This window comes from Lissotriton helveticus, chromosome 11 (genome assembly GCF_964261635.1).
Source record: "Lissotriton helveticus chromosome 11, aLisHel1.1, whole genome shotgun sequence".
NCBI lineage: Eukaryota > Metazoa > Chordata > Amphibia > Caudata > Salamandridae > Lissotriton > Lissotriton helveticus.
The window spans coordinates 588,353,146-588,379,897 of NC_136072.1; the positions used below are offsets into that span (position 1 = coordinate 588,353,146).

The 26,752-nt window shown below is 45.9% G+C and overlaps 1 protein-coding gene across 1 annotated transcript in view; it reads left to right on the plus strand.

Annotated features, from left to right (window-relative positions):
• The window catches only part of BMP1 (bone morphogenetic protein 1), a 569,977-nt gene that overhangs the window by 425,763 nt on the left and 117,462 nt on the right, over positions 1–26,752 (plus strand). The window contains exons 11-14 of the mRNA XM_078666375.1: positions 2,943–3,088; positions 5,497–5,692; positions 5,992–6,117; positions 9,256–9,416. Of these exons, the coding sequence (XP_078522501.1) occupies positions 2,943–3,088; positions 5,497–5,692; positions 5,992–6,117; positions 9,256–9,416 (629 nt within the window). The remainder of the gene's footprint in view (positions 1–2,942; positions 3,089–5,496; positions 5,693–5,991; positions 6,118–9,255; positions 9,417–26,752) is intronic.

A 26,752-nucleotide genomic window follows, 5' to 3' on the forward strand; every position in this document is an offset into this window, starting at 1 on the left:
GTTAGTTTCTGCATTAAAGTCATAAACGACTGAATAATTCCACGCTGTCTGCATGGACCAAAGCACTATAACATAGTTGCACTGTTCATAGAATATAGCACTGAGAGTCAATGTCCATTTGTCCATAGGATGAGTAGCACCCTGTAGCAGTGTGTCAGAGACTGGATTTTTTTCTGGAATTGACAAATAGGTTTACCCTAATAGCATTTTTTTTAAAAACGACATTCCCACATCTTAGATGCAAGGGAGGTTTGAAATTTGAAGTGTGAAAGAAGAAATGCAGCCTGATTAACTTCCTTTGTAAACTGAGAAAAAAAGAGCCATTGTCCTTTAAGGGTATAACAAACATAATAATTGCAGTTTTTAACCCTGTGTTAACTATTTAAGAAAAAGGTTCAAGTAATACTGATTAGTTCTGGTGTACTGTCGATGTCAGAGCGTGGGCCCATGTTTATGACTAGAACATTAGTGACCTCAGAATATTGGGGGTGGCATCAACTAGAAGGTATTTTGGGCAAGACCTTTTTGGTGTAAATAAGAGTTGAAATTGTAAGACCAGAGTTTTGATAGAAGCCTCAGAGGACAAAAGTTCCTGGTAGTTAAAAATGAAATTTTGGAGATACCCTCCTCCACTTCTCCTCCTCACCCACCAGAAGAGGTGGTTTGCCTCATAACACAGCAGTCTTCGTATTTAGGAGGCTGACTCTTGCTCATTTGTCCAAATGTATGGACATGTCATCCTTTTTTCTGCCTCTAGTAACACGTTTCACTTTGAAGCGAGTAATTTTAGCAAAAAAGTCCCCTTAATTTGGTCTTAAAGTCTGCATCTAATGAATCCCCAGGCATGGTTTACATGCAGTACGAACATTTGTGTAGGGGCTCACTGCTTCCCTCGTGTGTGCGTTTGTACACCTTCTGTTGCCCCACTCACATAAAAAAGAGGCACACTTCTTGGGTTTGAGCCGAAACATTTAAGGTGCCAGCTCTTTTGGGTGTCATTTTGTGAATATATACAAAGGCAGTTTTGTGGTTATGGTAGGTCTGAAGGAGATATATTCCCATATTCTAATGCACGGAAGGCACAAGAATTTCTTGAGATTTAAGGAAGTCACAAAACATTACCAGTTTGGGATACAGTGTGCTCCAAGAGAGTTCACAAAATGCTTGTCTCTGGAAGATAACTATATCACAACGGATTCCATTCATGTTATCGTTACATAGACGATTAACTGGCGAAGACTAATTCCCTTTGCCAGACTTCAGTCTCTGATAGCAAGAGAAGTGGTGAAATTGTTGGAAATGGCAGCGCCATACATCCACCTGTTGCCCAGTATAAGATTACTGGTGATATTACAACAGCAATGGTCACCACCCCTGGAAGATTGGGAAGAAGTAGTGTTTGTTACACTAAGGGGCAGGAGAAGCATCCTTGCATTGATAGATGTTGGACCGTTTATCAAACATCCAGAGACTCAGAACCCGGCGTGACCAGTAAGACAAATGTATCCTTGATGTGGTGTAGGTCTACCTACAAGACCCAGAGACCAAGAGTGAGTGGTGAGTTCAAAATGGTGGCAATAGTTATATGTGCTAGAACTAAGGATTGTGGGTCCAGTTCTGGGGTCATTCAAAAGAGTGCTTCTCAGCAAATGGTGCAAGTAGAGATTGGCACTACAGTTTCAATGATGTAATATATTAAAACTGGGAGGGAACAGTGTACCCTCAGCCATTTGCAGATGCTCGAGTTACTTGGCATAGGGCAATCACAAACAGAACCTCGGCCGTGCCAGATCATGTTCTGGTGCACAATTATGTGGCATATACTTGCCAAATGAAAACTTCATACAAGTAGGAACTAGAACACTAAAGTGTAGAGGGAATACTGCATGAATGAGGAATCCCAGAAATCAGTTTATTTTCAACGTGAATATGAGAAATGTTTTCACCCCAACAATATTGGTTAATGTAGATAGCGTTTCTAACCATTTTTTACAAGAAAAGTCCCTGTGCTTGATGTATGCTGGGCAAACACCAAAGTTGTGATAAGCAGCTCTTCCAAGTTTAGTTAAGGCCCTTTGAACCACATATCATAATCCTCAAAGGAGAAGTGACACTCATTGTGTTTGCCCTGCAATTTGATATGTGAACGATTCATGCTTCAAAAATGTACTTTTAACAATAGTTTTTCAGAATAAGGATAGATTAATGTAACTATGATGCTGCTATGTGGTGAATGTAGAGCAGCATTTACTGGAGGGAGGAAGGTGTTATTATAGTCCTGCCCGTAGAGAAAAACAAGCATTTGCAATGCAATAGGTCTCACATTTGCAAGAGTTTATGCTATTGGCATTTGTAAATGTCAATAACTTTTATTTATCTGTTTTGATAATTAACACATAAATGAAAGGCATTGCCATTTACAATGCCAAAACCTCAAACTCTTGTAAATGTGAGAACTATTTCATTTTAAATAAGCTTCTGCCATTGTCCCGGGCTGCTTGGAAAGTAAAAGTGCCCATGGCGCACTGAATGTTGCAGGAAAGCATGTCATGCCTACAGTAGGAGAAACTCATTAAAGAAAATAGTGCTTACAGACTAAATAAGACATACTGTGTCACAACAGAATGGGCCAGCCCTCATGGGAGGTTACAAATGAAGACAAAGTGGTACTAAGGAGGGACTAACAAGCCTATTAACGAATCAAAAGCCAGCATTTACAAAGGACAGTGACACAAGCCAATGACAAATATGGGCGGAAAGTGGGTGGTGCTTCAAGTCGATACTTGAATACAGTATGCAATACTCAGGCTCGACCTAACAAGTGAAAGTTATGATCCAGCCACTGGGTGAGAGAAACATGCACAGCATGTATATCGATAACTAGTATCAAGCTGAAAATCGGTACCAACATGTAACTTTTTTCTTTTCCTCTTCTCTTTCAGCGATCTGCGGAGGTGATGTAAAAAAAGACAATGGCCATATCCAATCCCCAAACTATCCCGACGATTACAGACCGAGCAAAGTCTGTATCTGGAAAATCGTAGTGTCAGAGGGCTTCCACGTTGGCCTCACCTTTCAGTCCTTCGAGGTATGGTGCCAGCTAGTCTGCCGCCAGGGGACACCAGCAATCACAGATATTGGGGACTGTGCTACTTTGGGGGTATCATAGTGATGTAAGGGGAAGATAGTAGTGACATTCTTATACTGTAGAATGCCAAAATGCCAAGCAGCTCCAACATCAAAAATTGTAATTACAGCAACGGCCTATGGATTCACGTATATACTGTCTGGAGCTGGACGTTGTAATCCCTAGAGCGTCTTACAGAACATATCATGGCCTGGGAGATTACTTGGTGCTTGGCCCTTAGACATGTCTCCCCCCCCCCAGGCAGCAGTTACGACTGTAAAAAATCTGGGAGTAAAAATGGACATGTCCTATCTCTGACACCCCAAGTACAGCCAGTAGTGGGCACGTGTTTCGGTCTCATGAAAATCCTCTGTAGGTTTTTATTTTTATTACCTATCCCCCACAGAAAGACGGTAATCCAGGCCCTCATCACTTCTAGATTGGATTATGGCAACGTCCTCTACCTAGGCCTTCCTGAGTTTCTTCTCAACACACTACAAATTGTGCAGAACGCGGCAGCTAGGGCAGTACTGAACCTCGGTCCTAGAGACCGGATTTCCCATCATCTGAAAAATCTGCAATGGCTGCCTGTCCAGGGCAGAATACTCTTCTAAGCTCTGGTCCTGGCTTTTAAAGCTCTGCTTGGCATGGGAGCACGGTACATCCATAGAAGAGTTTCATACTATGTACCTGTTAGATCCCTTAGGTCAGCACACCAACACCTAATGGTTATTCCTAGGTGCTTTAAAGCCCGTTGCGGCGGTCGCTCATTTCAGGTGCTAGTGGCTAGATCCTGGAACAAGCTTCCACTCTAGCTCAGGCAGGCCACACACATATGGGCTTTCAGGAAACAACTGAAAACCTGGTTGTTCCAACAAGCGGAACAATGATTTGGGACTCTGGGCTTGACGCTCCCCGCTTTCTCCCTTGACCTCTGTATCTTTCCGTCTTAGCGCCAGGACACTCTGCAGAGTAGCTGTGCGCTCTACAAGTATATAAAAAAAAAACATTGTCAAAGAGAACAATACATACATGAGCCTCCGTAACATACAGTTCAACCAAGGAAAATTGATGACTCATGCCCCCAGTGCCTAGTTGATACCTTAAGGGAAGATATGTTTGCACTTTACGAATATGGAGTATTTATTTATTTATATATTTCCTTGAATCTGCCGGTCATTACAGTGCCATACAGCTCAGAGTGAAGTAACTGAGGTACTCTAGGGAAATACCATGTCTTCGGCTGCATATAAATAATGCATGGGTAGTGAGGGAATGCACAGTGCAGCACAGAAGAGAACGCTGTAGTGCTATCCAGCACAGAGAGCAGAAACTGTGGTACAGCATGCACTACAGTGCCTTAGGGTGAGCTGTGGCAGCGGTACAGTGACATACAGCAAAGAGACAGGGGCTGTGGTACAGTGCCTGCAGCACAGAGCACAAGACCCGAGGTACTGTAAGACTGCAATGTTAGACAGAAAGGAGAGGGGGAATCTACATAGTGAGAGGCTCTACAGTGCCATGCAGGACAGTGAGCAGGTGTGGGGGTACTGCGGAGGGCTCTAGAGCCATAAACCGCTTAGTGGGTGCCAGGTTCTTGCAGGACACCTGCCCATGGAGCAGTGACCAGGGTCTTTCAGTATTCTGCAGGGCCATACTGCATAGATCAGAAAATCAAATGTTGCAGGGCATTATTGTGCGTATTGCACAGAGAGCAGGTACAAAGGGACTGCCTTGCAGTACAGTGTACTACAACACAGCTAGCATGGACTGGGGGACGGTAGTTGCTAAAGTGCTGTTCAGCACATTGAGCAGAGATCTGTGTACTGCAGGTAATTACAGCGTCACACAGCATAGACCGTAGGGTACTTCAAGGTGCTACAGTGCATGCATCACACGGCGTAGGGACTAGGAGTGCTTACAGTGTTTTAGATCACAGAACATAGAAAAGGGACATCGATACTGCAGTGTTGGTCAGCACATAGAAGGGAGTCATGGTTACAGTGAAGCACTGTATTGTCATGCATCACAAAGAGTGGACTGTGGGCTGTTGCAGGATTCCACAGTGGCTCATAGCAGAAAAGGAGGGAGCAGAGAGAGCTGGGACTTCATTGACATTATGGTTACAGTGCTTTACAGGCCAGAGAGGAGGCTCCATGGTCCCGGGAGGCTTGGCCGAGGAGTACTTCCAGGGACTGCAGTACTATTTAGCGCTATATTGACCGTCCTGTCTCCTTTAGGGTGGTAGGGAAAAGGGAGGGAGAACGAAGTACTGGTCATACAACATCACCTTCTTGCTCGTTGCTAATAGTGTTCAGTTGTACAAAGTGGATTTTGAAATATGTCCTCTTCATACATGCATTCTACAGATTGAAAGACATGACAGCTGTGCATATGACTACTTGGAAGTCCGGGATGGCAGCAGCGAGTCCAGCCCCCTTGTGGGACGGTACTGCGGCTATGACAAACCTGATGATATCAAGAGTACATCCAACAAGCTGTGGATGAAGTTTGTGTCCGATGGCTCCATCAACAAGGCAGGGTTTGCTGTTAACTTCTTTAAAGGTAGGTTGTTTGCTAGGTTGTGGTGGGTGAGCCTGTATGATGGAGGTGCGCGATAGCGAGTAGTCGCAGTTGCAGATCACATGCTTCAGGCGTTGGTGTGAGTGGCAAAAATGATGTGCAAATTGGCCTGCTTGTTGGTGGGGATGATGCAGAATATGTGTAAAAGCCTGACCTGTGCTTGATGGAGGTTGTATTTTGTGTGGTGAAGATTAAAGATCATAGGCTGTGTGATCTTCCTCCCATCTAATGATAAGCTGTTTGGTCAATCCTCGTCCTTCTCTCTACTTTTCCCATCCTAGAGGTAGATGAGTGCTCTCGACCAAACAATGGAGGCTGTGAGCAGCGCTGCGTCAACACCCTGGGAAGCTACAAGTGTGCCTGCGAACCTGGGTATGAACTGGCCGCGGACAAGCGCAAATGTGAAGGTGAGTGCATAACTGCAGCATGGCAAGTTATGGAACACCTGACAAAGACCACATTAGTGTGAAATTCCTTCCAGGACTGCCTTCAGTTTGAACGTCTTAAAGTGATGGCTGCAGTATTCATTTCATCCTCACAATGCCCCTTAGGGTGAGCTTCTAGCACTGGCCTGCTTGTGACAGCATCTTCCTAGTAATAGTACCATGTCAATGTTAGAGGTTCAGTTATGGTAACTTCATCAAAAGCAATCCCTAGCAATTGCTATCTTCCTCCAGCAATCGTCCTTCAGTTTGTGCTTTCACAGGAGAGTGTGTGTGTGTGTGTGTCCCCAGAAGCTTTATCCAGGAGGATCGCTGGGTAGGTTTGCATGTTTTTTCCTTCTCGCCCTTAATTTACTTCCCTCCTGGCCGTTTCCTGAAATACTCTTATTTTCTCTCTTGACCAGTCCATATCGCTACTCGGTCTCTGTAATTCTCATGATTTGTCATTGACAAATCACTTGTGCCAAAAAAACCTTTTGCGAATGCCTTTCCTGTTGAATGTTTTTAAATATTCATGAGGCAGACCTGCATGTGTTCCTCAACTATTTCTAAAAGGCAACCCTACATATATCTCCTTAAACTGCACCTATTGCTCCCCTTTACTTTTATTTACATCAGTGTTACTGCTGTTCTTGTGCTGAATACCAATGGAGTCCTGCGCTGTTATATGGCAGGGCAGAGCAGTGCACCCTAGTCCACTTTCTCTTTCTAACTGAATAAATGGAAAGTGAAATTACAGTGTAGATTCTTGCTTTGCAATTGTGTATGCATACTTGCCAACCCAATTTAGGCATTAGGTTACTGCTTTTTCAGCAAAATTACCACCTTCTGTGATTAATCAATGTCATCCTACTACTTTTTTGGGGTAAGCATTCCCACTTGGAGTGAAAATATATAATGTTTGCACTTCCAAAGAGAGGCTATCTGAATAGCCAGTCTAATAGCTCCTACCACAAGGTGCTCAGCCAATAGAATTGTTTGTGAGAGTGTAGCTGGGCACCTGTTATTCGCACACTGCTCAAGTTTAGGCTTTGGGTTTCTCCTTCCAGGCGCATAGATGGTGTGCAGAAGACCACACATATAGATCTGTGAGGTAGCGGTTGCAGTTTGCATGTGTGCTCAGCATGCTACTCTTACAGGCTTTGTTGTGACATGTTCATCAAAAAGGGATACGAGGGGAAAAAAGGCTATCTAGGGCAGTCCCCCACTCAACAAATCTACAACAAGAAGCCCTCTTAGCCTGCATGTAATGAATCTCAGACTCAGTAACTTACGGGGTCATACCTCCCGTCCACACACCAAGTGGCCAGATCAGGTCAGTGCTGCGTTACAGGTCCAGACATGCATTCAAACATACCAACAACACTGTGCACACGATACAACACATAAAGAAAATATGTGTGAAAGCAAGGAAAGCACCTCACGGACGTAACACCCGAGGGGGTTCCCTGTCTATGAATGGCCGGTTTACCCACTTCTCATCATCGGTTGCTTTCCTTGCAGGGAGGATGAAAATGTGCAAAAGAAGATGTGCACAAAACAGGATAGAGAAACAGAGAGGGAGTGTACAGATACACTACCTAGTAGGATAGAGATATGTGTTCAGAACTAACAAGTACCTACACCCAACACCAACAAAACATAAAAATATATAAAATAGTGAGGTTTGGCTGGCTGAATCAATTTTATTCTGGTGCTGCCAAACTGCACTGTTTATAAAAAATGGTTAAATTGATACCATTTGATGTTGTAATTGGACCAACATGTTTCATTGCCTTGTCATTGGCAATTTCATCAGGGCAAATGGTTGGGTCTCTTATTCTTAATCCTCCATTTGGAAACCTTGTGCTCGCAAATACTGGGTATACCGGCGAGCATCAACTAGGACGGCGTGTCAGCTGATCACGAATCCGTCTTGGAGACTCCTCAAGGTGAGTCACCACTGCCGAGTCCCTCCGGCGCTTCCGTCGTTTCACCCAGTTCTGAACACATATCTCTATCCTACTAGGTAGTGTATCTGTACACTCCCTCTCTGTTTCTTTATCCTGTTTTGTGCACATCTTCTTTTGCACATTTTCATCCTCCCTGCAAGGAAAGCAACCGATGATGAGAAGTGGGTAAACCGGCCATTCATAGACCGGGAACCCCCTCGGGTGTTACGTCCGTGAGGTGCTTTCCTTGCTTTCACACATATTTTCTTTATGTGTTGTATCATGTGCACAGTGTTGTTGGTATGTTTGAATGCATGTCTGGACCTGTAACGCAGCACTGACCTGATCTGGCCACTTGGTGTGTGGACGGGAGGTATGACCCCGTAAGTTACTGAGTCTGAGATTCATTACATGCAGGCTAAGAGGGCTTCTTGTTGTAGATTTGTTGTGACTTGGCCATTCAGGCAATATCCCCACTTTATTCAGGTTTTAAAGACAGTATTTATGATGTAATCTGTGTTCTGCACTCTCTGGTACAATTATCTATCTTGTTGCCCAGTCCTGTCGTGGCCTGCATTGCCAGTCCCTTATTTCTGTTTCTTTTTACCAACCTCTCCTAGTCCACACTCACTGAGTAGGATCTTCTGTCCTCTATCCTGTCCTTTTGGCCTTGCTGTTTGGCTTTGTGTTCCTCCCTTGTATCCTGTACTCTCCTACATGCCTCTCATTTCTAATGATTTCTCAAGTACTTGTGTGATCTGATGTTTTTGTCTCCTGTACTCTTCCCTGTCTTCTCCAGCCTTTACTCCTAGATATTTAGTTCCTGTCCTAGATCATGACCTCTGTCAACCACCACTGTTGACTCTCATTTCATGCCTTGTCCTCTCCCAGCACATATCCTGCACTGAATCCCACCTTTTCTCTGTCGACCTAAGCTTTTCTGCTCGCATCTCATCAACTTTTGTGAGTTCCGTATTCTTGCTGTCCTTGTGGTCATCTATTATCTCTTCTCCTTCACCCTGGCCTGTCACTAATCATCTCTTTCTTTGTCTTGTTTGTAGCCCTCTTCCAACTGCAAACCTCCCTTCTTGTCCTTTTCAGGTCTCTGTTTCGTTTCTTGTATCCTGCTCTCTCGGTGCCCTCACTGCTTCCTCTTCTCTCATCCCCACAGCTGCCTGCGGAGGATTCCTCACCAAACTCAATGGCTCCATTACTAGTCCAGGCTGGCCTAAGGAGTACCCACCCAACAAGAACTGCATCTGGCAGCTGGTGGCACCCACACAGTATCGCATATCACTGCAGTTTGAGCAGTTTGAAACCGAAGGCAATGATGTGAGTAACTAATCATGCTCACCTGTCCGTGCCGGTGCTCATTCATGTACGTTTGCTGTGCACATATAGATAACTGTCTTGTAAGTAACTGAAACACGCACATCCAGTAATTATTTTCAGTGCATTAACCATAAGTGTCTACAGCTAACCTCCAATATATTATAAGAGCTGCAATAACATCCTGTTACATACACTGAATAAAAGTGTACATAGCAGGCATACCTGTACATTTAACTTGATGTAGTGAAGGTTGTCAGGAATCAAGTAGTATGAATATATATATATTTATTTCATGAAGATGGTACAAGGTGGTGAGTCCAAAGGTGGTAATTAAGGATTATAAATACGAACCCCACCAGGAGCAGGCTCCTTTCAGCTCAGCCCCAAGCTCCCAACTGAACTCCTCAGAGCCAAGGAAACCAACATTCTAATACATCATTGATGAATGCTAACATTCCACAAGGTGACAACAGTGGATAAGCAAAGAAGAAAAGAGACAGACACTACACTTGAGCATCTGTAACTTCCATTTTTAGACAATCAACCCGATCAACAAGGGCTCATTTTCTACAGATAAAAATAAATACCCACAGTGCCTCTTAATATATATTTACTAAATATGAGTGTCAGTAACTAATCTCTGTATATATTAAACACAACATCCAGATCTCATTTTTTACATGCATTAAATACGTATCTCTGTCCTTATTGATGTACATTGAGTGTAGGCATCAATAGCTTCACTTTGTGTACCTTATAAAATTGCATTCATAATGCTTTTGTATACATAGTACAATCAAGGGAACACGTGTAACAGCAGTCCTTTACATGTTTTTTAAAGCTGTGTCACCCTGCCTGGTTAGTTTTTTTCTGGATAATTCCACTAGAGGTGCTTTACATTTCAGGCAAGTCCTTTGTCAGCAGAGCTAGGCTCAATTGAAAAGGGGTGCACACAGTGTACCCCGAAACCAAGTGATTGTGGCTAACGCCCCCTCCTACCCCTCGCTCCAGCTCATGAGGTGAATGGCTGGTGACAGCAATTTTAGTTTAAGGGTGCAGACTTCATGCTGACTCTCCTCTGTAAACATCCGTTCTGTTCTCGATAACTGGAGTCTGTTGCCTATCCTCATATGATGCACTCTGTATGTGTCTAAGTGCATCTGCCATGCCCCTTTTTTGAGAGGCCACGCCCCCCATCGCCACTACTTAAGACGCTGAATACAAGCGCCACGCTGATAGCGATTTCTCCTGAGGCGGAAGCCGGGAGTAGGCCTGTACGATTTTTAATACTTTGAGTGTCACATATATTTTGTTGATTTTATCTGCTTACCTATTCACTTGCCGTGGGCGCCCCCACGCTCCTCATCAAACCGCGCAGCGGAGTTTAACGCTGCTGCGGGACCCTGTCATTGCCGCCATTCACGCTGCCCACACAGGCCACGCCCCTTTTTTGAGAGGCCACGCCCCCCAATCGGCATCTTCTTTCCTCTATAAAAAATGTGTATATTCCGGTCGCGCAGCGGGCGAGCGCAGCGGGCGCGTCAAATGCGCGCCGGAGGCACGCCTAAGGCAAGCCCGTCTGCGCCCGTCCGCGACCGACCGGGGCACGGGGCACAACACCATGCACGTCTACTTACATACACCTCTGAACAACTGTGCTCCTTCAAAAAGAGCTGGCCGCTGAATCCCGCAACACTGTCCTAGGTTCAAAAGCTTGGCATTGCCTCCCCTATACCCATCACGCCTGCTCCTCCCCCCCCCCTCCCACTACTGCCCTCCTTCTCAACACGAGATCAGCCGTCAAGCACCAGACTGAAATATTTGACCTTCTGGATTCTAATTCCCCAGACCTCCTGTTCTTAACCGAGACCTGGTATAGATCTGACTCCTTGCCTAGCATTCTAGCCTCCCTCCCGCCCCACTATTCCATGCTTTGCGTTGATCGACTTGAGAACAGAGCAGGAGGCGGGGTAGCCCTGATTGCTCGTAAGGGTTTTCATTTTCAGACACTGACCTCGCCTACACTACCAGCAGCCGACTGCCTTGTAGTACGATCCACCTCCTTTAAGACCCCAATCACCTGTATATTAATTTATCGACCACCTCAGTCATCTCCCTGCTTTCTCCTTGCCTTTCAGAACTTATTGGCCACCCTGGTAGTCAACAGCGCCTCTGTCCTTGTTCTGGGTGATTTTAACTTTTGGCCTGCTGACCCTGCCGAGGACTCGGTCTCTAAAGATTTCACGCAACTGCTCCTCAGCCTTAACTTCACCCAGCACGTTCTAGACCCCACCCACATCCGGGGCCATATCCTTGATCAGGTCTGGAAACTTAACATTCCTATGTCCACCCCCACTATCTCGCCCTGTCCCTGGTCGGATCATTTCCTGCTTGCTTTTTCCCTGGATTTGAGCCATAAAACATCACTTCCTCTTCCCAAAAACACCTGGGCTAGGAACTGGCATAAAGTTGATATCCCTTCTCTTTGTAACTCGTTAGCTGCCACCTGCCCTGATCTTTCAGGCTTGGACCCCCACTCCCAGGCTGCCACATTAGACCGGTGGCTCACCAATGCCTGCGATCCTGTGGCCCCCCTGAAGCGGATTACCATCAACCGCACCCATAATGCCAACAAATGGTTCAGCCCTGACCTCAAAGCTAAGAAATTAGAGCTAAGGCAGGCCGAACGAGCCTGGAGAAGAGCATACTTCCCCACCCGTAGACAACACTTCATTACTGTACTTAATGAATATAAAGTAGCCATTCTGACAGCTAAGACCGAAAATTTCTCTGGGCGCATCCTAGCTGCAGAAAGCCAGCCTCGTGAGATTTTTTCCACCGTCCACGAGCTGGCATCATCGGACAGAACTCTACCCAAGATTCCCCCCTCTCAGGCCTTATGTGACTCGCTTAACGAGTTTTTTATTGATAAGATAGCCCTTATCAAAGCCAACATCCCCCCGCCTCCCCCACCTTCACTCCTCCCCAACCCCCTGACAATAACTGCTCCTTCACCTTCATCCCCCCACTCACCAGAGAATCCTTGCCCCTCCTACTCAGTCGTGTCAAGTCGGGCTCCCCAGTTGACATCGGCCCGGCACGCATTCTCCGTCAGTTCTTTTCGGTATGCCCATCCCCCGTCCTCACTCTCCTGAACAACTGCTTTACCTCTGGTTTCGTTTCGGCTCCTTTAAGACCGCCATAATCCTCCCTATTCTAAAAAAACCAGGGGCTGACCCCTCTTCCCCGGCTAATTACCGCCCTATATCCCTTCTCCCTTATTTGGGAAAGGTAGCAGAGTCCCACTCACCCAGGTGCTCAGGTCCTTTATAGAGAGCAGTAACCATCTTTCACCCTGCCAGGCGGGCTTCCGCCCTCGACAATCCATGGAGAAGGTGGTCATTTCAGTTATGGACCAACTCAGGGAGGGACTCGATACCAACATCCCCCAGGCCCTGGTCCTTCTCGATCTGTCCGCCGCTTTTGACACGGTAGACCATTCCATCCTTCTGTCCCGTGTCAAGGCGGCGGGCATAGGGGAACAGGTTCTAACCTGGATAGGTTCCTTCCTGGAAGGCCGTACTCAGGCGGTCCACCTTGCCGAATTTTCGGCCTCACCTAGCAGGGTGAAATGTGGCGTCCCTCAGGGCTCTTCTCTTTCCCCTCTTTTATTTAACCTTTATATCTTCCCTCTTATTTTTGCACTTCAACAAATGGAGGTCACAGTTTATAACTATGCTGACGACCTCCAACTCATTTTCAATTTCTCCTCCCCTTCACCAGCCACTTCCAGCTTCCAGTCCGTCTTGCTGTTTATCCGGGATTGGATGAATGAAAACCATCTTAAACTCAAACCGGATAAAACTGAGTTGATTCTGACTGGAGGCAGTGGCAATCCCTGGTCGCCCTCCTTTTGGCCCTCTTCCTTTGGTCCTTCTCCCATCCCCTCTCACTCTGTTAAGACCCTTGGTATCACACTCAATCCCCACTTGACACTTCACTCCCATATCAGTTCCGTTGTCTCTTCCTGTTTTTTTACTTTACGTATTATTAGGAAAGTATCCCGTTTTTTTTCTCCCTCTGCACTTAAACTGATTGTAATGGCCATGGTCTTATCCAAGATCGACTACGGAAACATCATCTATAATGGTGCTCCCGCCTATGCACTTCAACGCCTCCAGCTGGTGCAGAACCAGGCAGCTCGCCTGGTGCATGGCCTATCGAAATACCATCACTCTTCCCCCTTCTCTTGGCCCTTCATTGGCTTCCAATTAAACAAAGAGCCCTTTTTAAACTTGGCTGCCTGACTTTTCAAGCTCGGACAGGTACCGCCCCCGCCTGCATCAATTCTGCCATCACTAACTATAGTCCTGCCAGAGATTTGCGTTCTTCCACCAAATCCTTGTTGGTGATCCCCCGGTTCAAGAAAAAACAATCCGGGGGCCAGAAATTCTCGGTACTTGCTCCTACCTTCTGGAATTCCCTTCCCCCCCTCTCAGATCCTCCCCCTCCTACACAGAGTTTCGTAAAGCCCTTAAGACTTTCCTGTTCCAGCAAGCTTTTAGCTTATAGCTCCCGATATCCCCCCAGTTTTGAAATCCTATAGCGCCAAGAAACTGCCTAGTGAATGTGCGCTTTACAAATTTCTAAAAAATTCTAATTCAAAAATCTGTGCTTTACTGGTCATCATGAATAGTAGATATTCATTAGGACACTATGTGTGGATATGCAAGGTGTTGGTTTTCTTCTGCAGTCCTGCAGGTACCTGAGGGTGTGGGGATATTCCCCCATTGTAAAGAGGCGAGGGAGTCGGTAAATTTTGTAGAAAAAGGTGTATTCATTAAGCCATGAAAAGACCCACTGTTGCATATCAAAATCACGTCCTGTTACATTCAACTTCAACCGCTGCTCTATCCTCCCCTCCCGTTCCAACCCATGACATAACAACATTCTACATGACATAAAAACATTCTAAATTACAATGCCTACAAGAAACTTTATTAGAACACTATAGTGTGAACACCCATCCATTGCATTGCTTGGTGAAGGTTTTCCCTTCTCAGTGGTAATGCCCCTATTGTTCTGTCATTGGCTGTTACCTAGCAACCTGAGCCCTCTGGTTGCTCCGGTCTGTCTCTCTGTTCTGTACTGAAGGATCATCATTAATAGTCATTAGAATATTTCCTTACTGCGTACGTGGACCCTGGAATTTCAATTTATATATTGATATTTGAATAAAGAATTTAAAGAGTCCAGCATGTCCAAATTGTTCGAAGGGCCCTCCAACAACTGATCACAGGTAATATTTATAAGATTTTCGACTTTATGCAGTATCAAGAACCCTTTCTTTAAATTACATTACAGCAACTATAACACAAACTGTTGGCTATGTGTATAAGTAATGAGAAAAAGTGCAGCCTTACAGCCTTACATTATAAGACTTAAAAAGGACCCTGACCATTCAAGGTCGTATGTGCTTCCACTAGCAGTGATGCCTTGAACCGACAGTTACCTCCCCAGACTCACTTCTTTCTCCTGGCATGTGATTTGGTTCCTGGAACACTCTGGGTGTTTAAGACAGGCAAGAGGAAAACAGCCAAAGGCATCTCTCAGGAATGTTCAGCTTCCACTGCGATAGAGCCTCAACTCCTAAGGACTCTGAGTGGGAGATCCAGGGAGAAGGTTGGATAAGAGTGAAAAAAGAAGTCACCCTCATCGACATTCATGTCAACATCATCAACAATTACCTTCAAAGGCTTCCACGTCTGCAAAAGCCAAAGCCCCAACATGTTCCCCAACGAGAATTGGCTCAATGTCAAAACACCGTCATCTGCACTGATCTAGCAGGTATTCAATGTCAGAGTGCTCCAGACATATGCAGGTATTCTGCTCACCATCTATTCACTCGACGTCACCTCACAACTCACCATTGGTGCAGATGCCATTGGGACAGATATTGATGTCGCCTAAATGGGCAAACTGGTTTTCAACATCGACTTTTACTTCAGAGAAGGATTGAGGCTATTACTTTCTATAAAACCAACCCCTCAAGCTTTTACACCACCAAGGTTCCTCATCCCTACAAATGATCCATTGCAAACGCCATTGCATCCTCTTATTTTTCCACCTCCTCCATGTGTAGTGTCAAGACATAGTTCCATTCAGCCTATACGAAAGTTAGCTTTGCCTCTCATAACATCTCTAGTTGCCATTGTTCCTCCTAGAATACTTTAGTCCCCCTTAATGCATTCAGGTTCTTCTTGTATGCCAAACCATAGGAGAGTTAGATCTCCCTCACCGCCAACATCTCTTTCACACTCTGATCTCAGAGAGTTGAGATATTCTTTCAAGAGTTTTCCCAGTGGACAACATTGCCAAATTCCAACATATTTTGGCGCAAGGTCCTCAAAACTGAGTAACTCCATGGGCACAAACATCGGTGTCTGTCATGCAAACTCTCAAAACCAGAGCTTCCCCAAGACCTTTGTTACCAGGTGTACTAGTGTTGGCGGGAGAAAAAAAAAACTCACTCCAACCACGCTAAAAGCTGTGACTCTAAGACCGTTCAAGAAGTGCATGTCACCTCCACAGGAAAGCAGACCCTAAGCTAGTCTGTGTAATATTCTCAGCAGTAAGAAGGGGACATGCTTCGGCCCATTAAACTTCAGTACCTCCTGTCTGATGTCATGAAGTCATTTGCTGAAGAAATGCTGAGGCTTCACAGACAGGATTTTGAAGAGATCGTTTGTGAAGGTTCCCAGTACAGCGATTGCCTCTGTAGAGCTGGCAGCACTGGCATATTCCATGGTTTCCCTCTATGCTAATCTTCCTGGTTACTTATCACCTTTTTAAATTGGATTGCAGTTTATGTTCTCAATCTGCCCTTTTTCTGGTTTGCTCTTGTTCAGACAACACACAGAGAAAGTGATCGTACGAATGAAAAACGAACCCACAACCCTAAACACTGTGGGTCTGGAGAATAAGAAGCAGCTCTTTAAATATCAACACAGAGAGATTGCCGCTATTAATCTTTCCAGAGATGTATTGGCCCTATCAGCAGCAATCAATCAATCAAGCATTTGTAGAGCGCACTACATACCCGTGAGGGTCTCAAGGCACTTGGGGGTGGGGCCGCTACTGATCGAACAGCCAGGTCTTGAGTAGCCTCCTGAAGGTCAGCAGGTCTTGGGTCTGTTGTAGGCTCAGTGGGAGGGTGTTCCAGGTCTTGGCGGCGAGGTTGGAGTAGGACCTCCCGCCGGTGGTTGTTCTTCAGATGCGTGGGACGGTGGCGAGTGCGAGGTCGGCGGAGCGGAGCTGGCGGTTGGGGATGTAGAAGGAAAGTCATTTCTTGAGGTAGGCTGGGCCGGTCTTGTGGAGTGCCTTGTGTGCATGGATGAGGAGCTTGAAGGATATCCTCTTGTTGACGGGCAGCCAGTGCAGGTTTCTCAGTTGGGGGGTGATGTGGCCGTGGCGTGGTACGTTGAGGATCAGTCGTGCCGAGGCGTTTTGGATGCGTTGCAGTCGTTTGATGAGCTTAGTCGGGGCTCCCGCGTAGAGGGCATTTATGTAATCGAGTCTGCTGCTGACGAGGGCCTGGGTGACTGTTCTTCATGTATCTGTCGGGATCCACCTGTAGATCTTGTGGAGCATGCGGGAGTGTTGAAGCAGGAGGAGGAGACGGCGTTGACTTGCTTGGTCTTGGAGAGCGTTGAGTCGAGGATGTTACCCAGGTTTCACGCGTGGTCGGTGGGTGTTGGGGGTGCCCCCAGTGCCGTCGGCCACTAGGAGTCGTCCCAGGCTGAGTGGTTGGAGCCGAGGATGAGGACCTCTGTTTTGTCCGTGTTCAGCTTCAGTCGGCTGGTCGTCCTCCACTCGGCGACGGTCTTCATTCCTTCGTGGAGGTTGGCTTTGGCGGTGATGGGGTCCTTGGTGAGGGAGAGGATCAGTTGAGTGTCGTCGGCGTAGGAGATTATGTTCAGACCGTGCTGTCGGGCGACGTGTGCGAGCAGGGCCATGTAGATGTTGAACAGTGTCGGGCTGTGGGTGGAACCGTGGGGTTCGCCGCAGATGATCTCGGAGGCTTCGGATCGGAATGGGGGGAGGCGGACGCTCTGAGTTCTGCCGGAGAGGAAGGAGGTAGACCATTCAAGGGCTTTGTCTCGGATCCCTACGGCATAGAGGCGTGCGCGTAGTGTGCGGTGGCAGACCGTGTCGAAGGCGGCGGAGAGGTCCAGAAGGATGAGGGCTGCAGTCTCACCGTTGTCCAGCAGTGTCCTGGTGGCGGCAATGATGGCGGTCTCGGTGCTGTGGTTGCTGCGGAATCCTGACTGGGAAGGGTTCAGGATTCTGTTTTCTTCGAGGTATCGGGTTAGCTGACTGTTGACAATCTTCTCGATGACCTTGGCTGGGAACGGGAGCAGCGAGATGGGCCGGAAGTTCTTGAGGTCTCTAGGGTCTGCCTTGGGTTTTTTGAGTAGGGCGTTGATCTCAGCATGTTTCCAGCTCTCTGGGAAGGCCGCGGTCTCGGGGGAGAGATTGATGACGTTGCATAGGTGGGGTGCGATGGAGCTGCTGGCTTTGTTGAAGATGAGGTGCGGGAATGGGTCTGACGGGGAGCCGGAGTGGATTGTGCTCATTGTCTTGATGGTGTCATCGATGCTCACGCTGGTCCAGACCAGCAGGGATCGTGATCGATGGTGTGCGGGGAGTCTGTTGTGTTGCTGTCTAGGTGTTGAAACTGTCGTGGATGTCTGCTATCTTGCGGTGGAACAAAATTGCGAGGGAGTCGCACAGGGCTTGCGACGGCGGGATGTCGTTGGTGTTGGAGCTGAGGTTGGAGAGTTTCTTCACGATGTTGAAGAGCTCCTTTGCTGGTGTGCGCGTTGTTGTCGAGGCGGTCTTTGAAGGAGGTCCTCTTGGCAATCCTGATGAGGTGATGGTGGTTGGGGGTGTGGCGTCTTTGTCTGCTGCAAGGCTGTCCGGAGTCTGTTCGCTGTGCCATTTCTTCTCTAGTTTCCGGCAGGCTCGCTTGGATGCTAGGAGTTCTGGGGTGAACCAACTGGCCCTCTAGCTGATGTCTCTGTGCTATAGCAGTAACATCTGTTGTGCCAAGACTATTGTTATTCACAGTATTTCAAGGCATCTCCATCGCTTATACCACCAAAGTAGGCCTCAAAATGTCAACTAGCCGACCGGTGGAAGGAGATCTCTACATTGCTGAGAAAAAGTGTGATGGAACCAGGTCCTTTGCTAAAGGAGAGGCATGTGCACATGATATTTTCTGAAGAAGTCAAGGTGGCATCTGGAACTCTGCTATGCTGCCAATAAATGCAGCTACTCTTGGCAAATTGTGATTCGCTTGTGCACCTCCCTGTGGCATAAACATATTAGGAGCTACTGAATATCAGATGCCCTTCGGGCAGCCCGGAACATATCAGATTGAGGTGTTGAAGCCAGGAGCAGATAGGTGTTGCAGAGGTGCCTTGCGACATGGGGGATGGTGACCGAGATTGGACTTGCAGTGAGAAACACCATAAACTTGGAGCAGAGTGAGGTGAAGCAGTGTTATCCAGCAGCCTAGCTATAAAGGTTCAGCCAGGCGAGCAGCCACAGAAGAGCGAAAAGTGGCTCAAAGTGACTGCCTGGCTATGCATGGAGAAAAGGTAAGATGTGCCCCCGTTAGAAAGGACATATGTAAGCAGTCTGCCTTGTACTGTGGGGTCAACAACGACGACTGCACCCCACAGTGAAAGAATGGAACAGACCTGCAAGACTGAAACACCAGATAATAGAGGTGGTTGTCTGCCATCCCGAAACCTAGATAGAGGCGCAACAGATGGAGTGCTCCCCTGAATGCTAGAAGAGTGAAGTGTCTATTGGTAAGGCTAAGTGCTGAGATACTGGGCAGCAGGGTACTACTAACTGGTACCAAGAATCTGAGGGAGAAGGAACTCATAGGATACAAGTACCTATAAAATAATAAGCAGTGCACTATACCAATCCCCTCACATGTCAAAAGAATATAAAACTAAAGTGGAGACATACCAACGCTTAGTGCTAGCGTAAGGACTGGCGAGAATGGCACATGGTGCACCCACGATGCAGCAGGGCGCTATGACAGGACTGGACACTTCCAATACCAAAGTGAAACAGCTGATGCTCAAGGAGAACAAGCAAATTACTGAAAAAATAAACACCTTAGCTGACAGTGTTGCTCTCTTCAGACAAGAAATATACAAAGTTAGAGATAAAATTACTGAAGCTGAAAGGAGGGTACAGATGCTGAAGAGCACACCAAGCGACAGGCACAAATGGTGAAAGTACAAGAGAAATGACCCAGATTGCATTGGAGAACCTACAAGAAGAATCACCCAGATTGCATTAGAAATACCATGGACTGCCGGAATAACACGTGTACTGCAGAAGATCAGTTGGAATGCTGTTAAAAACTAGAGGGTGCTTAAATGAGATTGTAAATTGAAGCTAGACAACATCATAGTTGCTTATCAAATGAAGATATGTTTTGTACACATGCAGTAGCTTAATCTCTGACTATGCATGTGATTTACAGTATGTATCTGTGTTAACAGTGATGGTTGTACAATGTGGGGTAAGACAAATGTTCTAAAATAATAAAGGTATATAAAAAAAAGCATATATTTTCTGTTTCATGAAAAAAGATCCAAAGAAGGAATTCAGGTCAGTCCTAGACCTGTGGATGGCCAACAAGTGGATCAAGAGGGAAACATTCTGTCTGTTAGCATTCCATCCATTTTTACCACATCTTAGGAAAGGGGAAATGGATGTGAGCAGTAAGTCTGCAAGATGCTTACTTCCATATTCCAGTAGTGAAAAGTCCTAAGATTCATAGTAGGGATTTAACCCAGATCTTTTGACTGGGGGTGAATGTGTCATTCGCTCTGTATTCCGTCCATCATCTGTGTGTCTTTTGCTTTCTCACCCTAAGTGCGCCAGAATGCCCAGACGTGGGTCCCAGGCTCACTGTGCCACTGGATTCAAGCTAGCTTGGCTGATGAGGGGTGAAACCCTGAAACCGGTCCTAGGATGCTTGTTTCCTGTCCAGGGAGGACCTGGCTTGGCAGATCGGGCTGGACTGTTCCCATGAAGCACAGGGTCAAGACTGGTTTGCATATGGCCAGGTCTAAACTGGGGTGGCATGGTGAGCAAAAGAATGATGGATTTAACCCAGATCTCTAGGATTTGGATATCAAGAAAGTTCTTTGCATCGATCTTGACAAATCAAAGACCTTATGTAAATTTAACCAGTGACAGTCCTATTTTCCAGGACCCGACCACTTCAAAACAATCCATTTGTCACTAAATTGTATCCTGCATTTCACTGTGTTCTCATTTGCCTAATGAACCCCTGGTAGGGAAACCTAGAGGCCATTCTACGAGTCGGATGACAGTTTCCACAGGTTGGCTGAGAAGCATTTCCCTTTCAGATATATGCCAGGGGCCACTTGGAAATAAGTCAACATTTTTACAGGACACTAGTGTCTGGACTGTGATACAAAAGTGAACTTTGACGTTAGCAGGCTTAGGAATCTTTCACATTAACTCTGTATTCAAAGTTTCTCCAGTCTCTCATGTTAGCCATAGTTTTTATTCATTGTGGCCAAAAGGTGCTAGAATTATAACATGTTCTAGAGTTTGACTTTGACTTTCAGTGAATATATGTTATATATATTATAAACATTAAACCTGAACACATAAATCAATTTGGCATTTGCCTCATACCACTTATACGGACACATTAAAACTAATTTTCCACAACTCCTCTGCGCATAAACAAAAATCTGTAACTTATGACTGTGCTCTTTAAAGATGTGTCCAGGTTTTCAATTTATTTACATTAAGCAAGTGCCTATAATTTTTCTTTTTATACATTCACTTTAGCTTCATCTTAAGTATGCATAACTCACACTTGTTTGTATTAACCACTACGATTCATAACATCTATGTAGACATTAAACACCAACAATGCTCATAAATACACTATAGTTAATAAACATGAGCGTCCATAATTCTCATTGATATGCACTAAACACAAGCATGAATTCATACTATGTATACATTAAATGTCAACACCCATAAATCCTAGGTAGTACAGTAAATAAGCGCATATATATTCCTCTATGACACTAAGAATTGGAAACTGTACGTTAACCATGCATGTGTGGAACTCCACTTTTGTGTAGACCAGTCACGAGAACATGTCTTTGTCCTGCATTGTCATGTCTTGTGTATGTCTGTGTGCTCTACGAGTTACCATTGATCATCCTTGCTTGGTCTGCTGAGGTCCTAGATTGCCATGTCAACTTTCAGTCTGGGTTCAAGAAGTGTCTGTGTCTGTTAGGACTGTTCAGGATGTAACACCTCTACTCCTGTTGATGCGTGGTCATTCATAATTTAATCCAAACAAGCAGGGCTTTATGTGGGGTGGCTCCTGCAAGACATTGAAGCCAGTCCCTACCGAATCCTTTAAACATGGTCTTAATTTTACAAGTCAGTCAGTCACTTAGCTTTATTCGATTTTGATTTAAAAATCATAAAAGCATACAAACAAACATGAAGAAAAAACATACAAACAAAATATATCTACAAGTTAAAAAAGCGTATGCCCAGCCTATTGGGACAATTCATTAATTACAATGCACTATACATAAGATTAGCATTTACAGTCTGGGTTAATGCGTTGGCATGTCCCTTCAGAAATTACAATGTTTGTGCAATAAGTCAAATCTATTGCGGACAAGAGAGCTACTGCCAGTAAGAGCACGAAATCCACTTCCCATCAGATATTTGTGTGCTGTCATTGATCTGAGTGGAGGGATATGTGGGGTACTTGGATAGAAATCGTACAAGTCCCAGATGGAAATGGGGCCGTCACCTTCTTTGGGCTGGGAGGATCGTAGATATGGGACAATGTTCTGATTCTTAAATTTCACTAGGATTAGGTCCCCAGAGATTTCTTTAGGTAATGACCCTAACCAGCCCACCCTTCTAACACTCAGAATTCCACCGTCTTGATTGGGTGGAAGGGGTCTGTTTTTATTTAGCCAGAATATGACTTTATTAAGAAGGTCCTTGTGTCTTTCGGGTTTTCCATAAGAGGGTGCCGGTATTCCCGAAAGAACAAGCACAAAAGGGGCGGCTTCCGGAGGTAAATGGATGCGTGTTACTCTATTTTGCTCTACTCTAACCACAGGGAAATTTGTTAATACAGATTTGGGGGGAATTTTAGTAGCAGTTAGGGGTGGTATTTTGGAATTTTGACTTTCAGTTAGGACATTTTTCCTGGTGTTAATTGGCATAGGGGCTTCGGATGCAGTGGGTAAGTTGGGATACTTAGATATTACCGTCTTTATAGGAGGTAAGGAGTTGGTTTTAATGGTTGTCTCTATATTTGTCAGCCTATCCCCCAAGATATTAATTTTTTCTATATGGGGTGCTATTATGGATCTTAGCATTTGCTCAAACTGAGATAATAGTGGCAACTGGGACAATGGTACTTAGTCGTCCAAACTTTCAACATCCCCCTTAGATACAGCGGAGTTCATGGCGGGCGATGTGAGACCAACGCAAAGTTTCTGTATTTTGCATTGGGTTCCATGGTCATTAACCCCGTCAAATTTCCTTTTAATGCTTGAGCCCTGTGGCTGTACAGCGGCTTGGGAGTTGACCTCGTTAGGTGGTAGGGATGGTTCGCACAGTCTGCCAACAGGGATGTCGATACAGGAGTTTTTTTCAGGAGAGGGGGATGCTACTGGAACGAACTTAGCACCACACAATGCATTTAGTTCCTCCCAATAAGACAAGTGTTGCGGTGTTCCCAAGGTTAATGGGGGAGATAGCGTACTATCTAGAAGATGGAAAGATACATCAGTGTCTACTTCTCTTGGAGGGGACAGTGTCTTACTCCTCGGAGTTTCATTTTCCATCCCCTTCCCCGAGCCCCGCAGTAAAAATGAGTTTTTAATTGCCTCCTTTCGCATCATTCTTGACGGAATGTGTTCAATGTTAATGTCTTTCACTGTTCATGGAAGGTCAATTAATAATGTAGATCTCTGTACCTTGTGTAGTCAGGGAGCCAAGGGAGGTGGCCCGTCCCGTCCTCCTCAGGCCTCGGAGGGCCACAGAGGGCCCGCCCTTTGCCCGGGCTTAGCCCGGCGTCCCGCGAGGGAGGGCTGACGGTAGTTTTATGCGCCTCCTGGCGCTCCAATTGATCAGGTGGTTCTCTGGGCTGCTGGGGCTTGTAGTTTCCCTAGCCTGCACTCCACGCAACGGCCAGCGCGTCCCCTGTTGGTATTGGGAGCGGGCAGCGGGGGGCAGGCGGCAGGCAGGCGGCAATCCCGGCGGGTCAAGATTGGTTCAGCAGTCCTCCACCCCGACTCCTTACGGCAACAGGCAAGTTCCTGAATGCTCCCCCCCGCTCAGCAGGGCTGACGGTAGTTTTATGCGCCTCCTGGCGCTCCAATTGATCAGGTGGTTCTCTGGGCTGCTGGGGCTTGTAGTTTCCCTAGCCTGCACTCCAGGCAACGGCCAGCGCGTCCCCTGTTGGTATTGGGAGCGGGCAGCGGGAGGCAGGCGGGCAGGCGGCAGGCAGGCGGCAATCCCGGCGGGTCAAGATTGGTTCAGCAGTCCTCCACCCCGACTCCTTACGGCAACAGGCAAGTTCCTGAATGCTCCCCCATTTTTTTACAAGTGAAAACATTGATCTCCTTCTTGACAATGTGCTGAAGGATCCTTAAGGAAATACAAGTCAGCAGTGGAATTCCTGTTACATTTTACGCGTTTTGCTTCATATTGCATGGCGTTTGTGTCCCTGTTCAATAAAGGTATTTCCTTTTCCCAGATGGGTTCCTTACTTTTGTTTTTTATGCAACACAAATCTTTTATAGTGCAAACTGTGTAGTCTCTGTGTGCCTTGGTGGGTTCAGGGTGTTGATTGGTAGTTCATGGGACACGATTGAGAGCTCTGGAGACAGGGTTGAAGGCAGCACAAGTTCAGACAGTGTCTCTAACTGGGTCATAAAGGTGTTCAGACTACACACTCTTCCAATCATTGGCCTCTCTCTGCAGAGCACACAGACAGTCACATATATGCTAATTGTCATTATTATTCCATGGGGAAGTGTAGGAAAGACCTACAATGCTGTCGGATTTGAGGGGATGGTGATGTAACTTAAGGAAACACCTGGAGCAGAAGAGGGTACAAAGATAGGATGGAGAGTGTAGGAAGCTGCCTCTGTATATGGTATGCCACTAAGTGGTTATACCATGCTCAGAGTCCAGAGATTCCCCCAGAAGTGTACAAGAATCAGTGCAAACCTAAAGTGCTCTGTTTGTGGTAATGTGGGCGAGCAACTTTAGGCATAACACAGAGGAGTGTAAGACATTTGTTGTGCACACAATGACCAAAATATGACAAACGAATCAAAAAGGAGATCCACACCAATTTTATAAAAAATAATCTTTGCTCAAGATTTATTTTAGGACCAAGGTTTTCATAAAAAGGTAAGTACGTTTTTAAATTGAAATTTTGTTATTTGGGGCTTCAGTCACATGCTCCCGTCCAGGCTCATTTAAGTGCGGCCCAAGCGAGGACACGTGCAGTGTGCTCACCAAAGACAAGCTCATCTGTAGCCGTCCGTGACCCGGAATTGCACTCTTTTTTCCATCAGACAGGTTAGTGTACTCAGCTTTGCGTTTACTCACTCTTTGTCCTATAACTTCAGCTGCTTGCCTCTCTTCAGTTGACATGGATGCTAACAATGATAGAGGGACCCATTGTGATTTAGGATTGCCAATCTGTGCACAACTCATAAGTACCATTGTAAGCCAACTGGCACTGCAGCGGGCTTAGCCATAATGTAAATTTACAAAAGCCGAAAGCAATTCATTATCAATTTTACAGCATTAATTGCCATTCCTTAATGAAGCACCAAATGGAACTTTTTAACCTTTTAGTTGATTATAATCCGTATGCCCACTTTCTAACCGAAACCTGGCTTAACCAGGTTTTGATTCAGGATATAATTACCGCCCTACCCACAGCTTTTGGTATCAAACAACAATGTCCCAAACAAGGGTATCATTTAGATAGCAAATATAGACGGCGCAATCAATTGCAGTAGATTTGATCCAAATGAGGAGAAACACAGGGAGACACATTCATGTAAAGGTAACTTGTATTGGACATGTTGGATATATTAATCTTCATATGTACAAGCACATGAGAAGGTAGCACTGCGTTACATTAATGGACATGTAACCAACAAGATACTGTGCACAAGTGCTTATGAAGTTTGTGACAGCGCAAGTGACAAGTGACGTGGTATATGCAGCGATAGTGGTGGGCGCGACAGAGGACAATGTAAAACAACCACAAATGTACATATTCAGGACATCCAGACAATAAATGTTGTAAAATGTTGAAACACGGTTAGGTCGGGTGTCCATAAATAGGGGCGCCAGAAGTTAAGCTGTGAAAGTCAACGGCGTTTCGGCCTGCAGGAGTCTTGGGCCATCATCAGGACTGTTTGCAATTGATTTAGAAGCAGTGAGAAGCTGGATCGAAATGGATCCGAGCAAACGGGGGGAGGGGCGAGCGTCTTGGTTCCCGAGGGAGTTTGATGCAGTCCAGGAGTAGTATGAGTAAATCTGGGTGGAGTGAATCCATGTAGTCAGGAAGCCGGCGACCCACAGCTTTTAGCATGATTAGACTTGATTGCCGGGACAGGATGGGGGAGGGGGGAGACTGCAGTTATTTTTAAATCACAATATCAATGCATAATGGTGAATCTGGAGATCCCTGACTGTGAGGCTTTTCTGTTCTCCCTGACATTATCCAACAACTTTTCTCTGTCTGGAGCCCTAATTTATCGCCCCCTTATATCAGCAGGTAACTGGAGCACCCATATTTCAGAGATCCTCTCGCTGTATATCCTTAAATATGCTAATTTCACAGTATTAGGTGACCTTAACATTCACTTTGACAGCAAGGACTGTAAATTAGCCTCGACCGTGATTGAGGATCTCAACGCCTTAGATATCCAGCTTATTAATGGCATGCCTACACATAGGTCTGGACATCTACGCAACCCCCTTGTTACAAATTTGAAGGGAATGCAAACCGATTCCCCTTGTATCGTCGGACCACCTCATCTCATCCACACCAAGTAACAAGGAACAGGAATTATCCTCGACATCGAAGAACTGATCCAAACTTGATGTGTTTGCCTTGAACTCCATGCTAGAGATTAGTTGCCCGGCTCTGAATCATGCAATGGAGGCGGACTGTACTACTATTG